This window comes from Cryptotermes secundus, unplaced genomic scaffold (assembly GCF_002891405.2).
Source record: "Cryptotermes secundus unplaced genomic scaffold, Csec_1.0 C38804058, whole genome shotgun sequence".
In the NCBI taxonomy this organism is placed as follows: Eukaryota; Metazoa; Arthropoda; class Insecta; order Blattodea; family Kalotermitidae; genus Cryptotermes; species Cryptotermes secundus.
This window is the reverse complement of record NW_019772100.1, coordinates 1-4,020: the sequence shown is the minus strand read 5'-3', so window position 1 is coordinate 4,020 and position 4,020 is coordinate 1. Positions and strand designations below refer to the sequence as shown.

At 44.2% G+C, this 4,020-nt stretch overlaps 1 protein-coding gene across 1 annotated transcript; it reads left to right on the top strand.

The window, feature by feature from the left end:
- Positions 1-325: 325 nt before the first annotated feature.
- LOC111875196 (endoglucanase A) lies at positions 326-3,940 on the top strand (the record flags this gene model as incomplete). The annotated part of the gene is made up of 6 exons (XM_023871259.1): positions 326-541; positions 798-975; positions 1,513-1,675; positions 1,937-2,101; positions 2,873-3,012; positions 3,624-3,940. Coding segments are annotated over 6 exons (1,067 nt in total), but the record flags the coding sequence as incomplete, so codon positions are not given.
- Positions 3,941-4,020: the final 80 nt, after the last annotated feature.

Here is a 4,020-nt window from a genome sequence, read left to right as displayed (position 1 = left end):
GGAAAAAAATGGAGCAAACCGCATAACATTTCAGGGTATGGACGAAACACAGACTTATTTTCTTTGCAATAGAGTACAACAATGAAGAACTAAAAGATCTAGTACAAAATCCAAGGGAGTTACGGAGGGACCTAGAATAGAGCGCGTGTTATTATTCAGAAGAATATGCGAGGATAAGATTTTAAAAAGTGAAGGTGCGAACATCGTTTCATATGAAGCACGTAAAGTTACACATGTACTGAGACACTCATTACACAGCAGCACAATACGGGATCGTTCCTTCACATTGCACACAACCACATTTCAGTCCCAATGACCACATAAGATGCAAATAATAATCAACCACTGTGCTGCGCAGGCGCTTTGAGCGATGGTCTCAAAGCTGTTAAATGGGCAACGGACTACTTCATCAAGGCCCACGTTAGTGCCAACGTATTGTATGGACAAGTGGGTGAGGGAGGCCCAGACCACGCATACTGGGGACGTCCAGAAGACATGACTATGAGCAGACCCGCCTACAAGATCGACACGTCGCACCCAGGTAAACTTACATCAAGGTGCGTCTTTCATACATCTAAGCATCTCTCATCCGTTGGACACTCAGCGACCTGTGAAACATATCCTCGCATCCTCAAATTTCACACCTTCGGTTGAAAGACATTTCGCAGATTCAGCTGACCCTCACAAGTTGATCTGTCAAGCTATTCCAAAGAACCGTCTCCAAGTACAGAAAGCCCCAATACACGTATAACTGTAATTTGTTATCCAACAGCAAACTGAATTATGTATTTCTCCAGGTTCTGACCTGGCCGCTGAAACTGCGGCTGCCCTCGCTGCAGCTTCTATCGTGTTCAAGAGCAGTGACTCCTCTTACGCCAACACCCTGCTCACTCATGCCAAGCAGCTTTTTGACTTCGCCAAAAATTATCGCGGCAAATACAGTGATTCTATCACCGATGCGCAGAGTTACTATGCGTAAGTGTACTCTATTATCTACTTCAATTGCAAATTTATAATGCTTCACGCATTAACACCCACAGTAACAGCAATCTTAGTTCAAGATATTGCAGTAAATACCTGACACAGTTAAGACTACCTACACAGAAACAGAGCTCTTAGTTACGACCCAGATATAAACATTAAAACATCGACACAAAAGTTTACTTATTCCTATTCCTCATAACAACACTTCTATAACGAAAAACATTTAATTTTTCCATCAACAGTAATAGTACAGGTTACTGTACAATCCACATAATCGAGATATATACAACAGTACTAGTACCAGGCTCATAAAGGGAAACACCCTGTAACACAGTGAGATGTCCTTCCTTCCTGAAACTTATTTTGTTGCACTCAATTGCTGAGATGATTCCTAATTTCAGTGGGGTTAGGTGTTTTGATCATGACATGGCGTACCGAACCACACTATTTCGCAACCAGAGACGCCGTATACTTCAAAGTCAGGGCTCTCAGAGCCACTAGTCTGACATTTATCCTGCTATCTTACAGGTCTGGAGATTACAAAGATGAACTGGTATGGGGAGCCGTGTGGCTGTATAGGGCAACCAACGACAACAGTTACCTGACCACTGCTGAACAGCTATATAACGAATTCGGCCTCCAGAACTGGAACGGTGGATTCACCTGGGATTCCAAGATCTCTGGTGTAGAGGTCAGATAACTTGAGAGGTTCACAATCCCCGTCCGTCTGTCACTAACATCACGACTTATTTCAAACGCATTAAATCACAGAAAGACTCTTTCTATTTCCGTCTGTAACTGACGCTAAACTCGCTTAATCACGGATCGGTACTCTGGTACTCTTCACATATCTGCAACATTTTCCAAAACAGAATTTGTATCTCCCTGTGCATATAGGAGACGTGTTTAAACACATTTCCCATCTTCTAACACTTGGTACAATTTTCCACAGGTTCTACTGGCGAAGATCACAAACAAACAGTCTTACAAGGACAAGGTTTCAGGCTACTGCACCTACATCTCGACTTCGCAACAGAAGACACCCAAGGGTCTCGTGTACATTGACCAATGGGGTTCCCTGCGCATGGCTGCCAATGCGGCCTTCATCTGTGCTTCGGTAATCACCAATTATTATTTTAAACATTCGCTTTCTCGAACGTCCTCATACAGAGACTCGGAACAAGAGACTTATCCTGTGCACTATAGCAACAAGCGCATATCTCAGTGATACCAGAGAGTAACGCAAGGCACACGCTAATCTCTCTGCAAATGAATATGTAGAGCACTTTTCAACAATTATCCACTAGCTTCGAAATACTATGAGTATGCACGTAACAGTAAAATAGTTAAAGCTCTCCTTGTAACAGACCGTGAAGACCCATAGAGTTGTGGGACATAGACGCCAACATTTTCTAGACAATGGGCTCAGAGATGACGATGAGGTCGTCGGCCTTACGCGCTGACAGCTTTTATCCCCGCAGGGCTGGGTCGATCCCAGGGCCAGATTAAGACTGGAATGGCTAGGTCACTTTAAAAATAAAGTGACCTCATTGGAAGTCGAACCCGAGTCCTTCAGGCATAGTGCCTCAACCAAATACACTAACGTGTGCCCCCTTATACATAACAGTAAACAAAAAATAAATTAAATACCTTCAGTTACTATGCTCTATAAATGCCACAGTTGGTCGTGAAACTAAATTTTTGCGGTGTTTGAGCCTTGAGGAATCAGATGAACTACATGAGCCTTACATGGATGCGCTGATTTGTCACACGGGTCAGTTAGGGAAACACAAGACTGTTTATATACCCGACTGTTCTCGTACAGTGAAATTTGAGGAGCAAATGCACGCGGTGTGAATGCTAATTGAACTACGAACCTGCATTACAGGCTGCGGACCTAGGCATCAATGCTGACAGTAATCGACAGTTTGCCAAGAAGCAGCTGGACTATATACTGGGAGACGGTGGCCGCAGCTACGTCATAGGTTATGGCAATAATCCACCCACTCACCCTCATCACAGATCCAGGTATGTTTCACTTACAATCTTACATTTACTCGTCGAAACTCCACTCCCAATCACGCGTTGCCTTCGGAGACGAACCGAAAACCAACTATCATGGCTACATTTTCATTGTATGGTAGAAATTCATTCGCTTCAATTCATTGCACTAAACTCGGAATGCAAGCTATATTGCGCCATTTCCATTCCATCTGAACTATCACATCCTGGATTCCACAAGGCGCCTTTTAATTAGCGTATAAGACTCTGATCAGCTTTCGCTTTCCAGTCTAACATCCTTCTTCCGTACGTTCGCAACTACATTCTGCATGATTTCCTCAGCTGAGAAGTCCACCACAAACGTCGAACCAACCCCCCAAATCGAATCCATTTATTACAGACCTAGAGAATGGCGAAGAGATAACTCTGAAGAGCCCCTCATTCAGGAAAATAATGTACAATACCTGGTTAATCCAACTCCCTTCGATCTGAACATTTTCCCACGTTAGCTGTTCCGAAACATCCGCGCCATTCTACGAGTGTGTTCTCTTCATACGACAGGTCCAGTGTTTAGCCTAATATCATAACCGTGTCCACATATGAACCCAGTGTAAGATCCATGCATGCCTTCATTACAGCTCGTGCCCCGACGCACCGGCGGTATGTGACTGGAACACGTACAACAGCGCGAGTCCCAACTACCACGTGCTCACAGGTGCCTTGGTAGGTGGCCCAGACAGCAGCGACAACTACAAGGACGAGCGCAGTAACTACATCTCCAACGAGGTGGCCACTGATTACAACGCGGCCTTCACTTCACTTCTGGCATATTTCAGCAAGTAGAAACAGTGACCTGACACGCCACTTTCCCTGTCACTACCAGATCGAAGCGTATTCGAAGTGACAACAGAAATGTAATATACACAAGAGACGCTCAATAAAATGTTTGCCTGCATTTATGTGTAATGCATTTATATCCTGCTGTCAATACTAAATGAGGGGTCGATCTGAGTTTGTGCAGCTGTGTCTTCATAT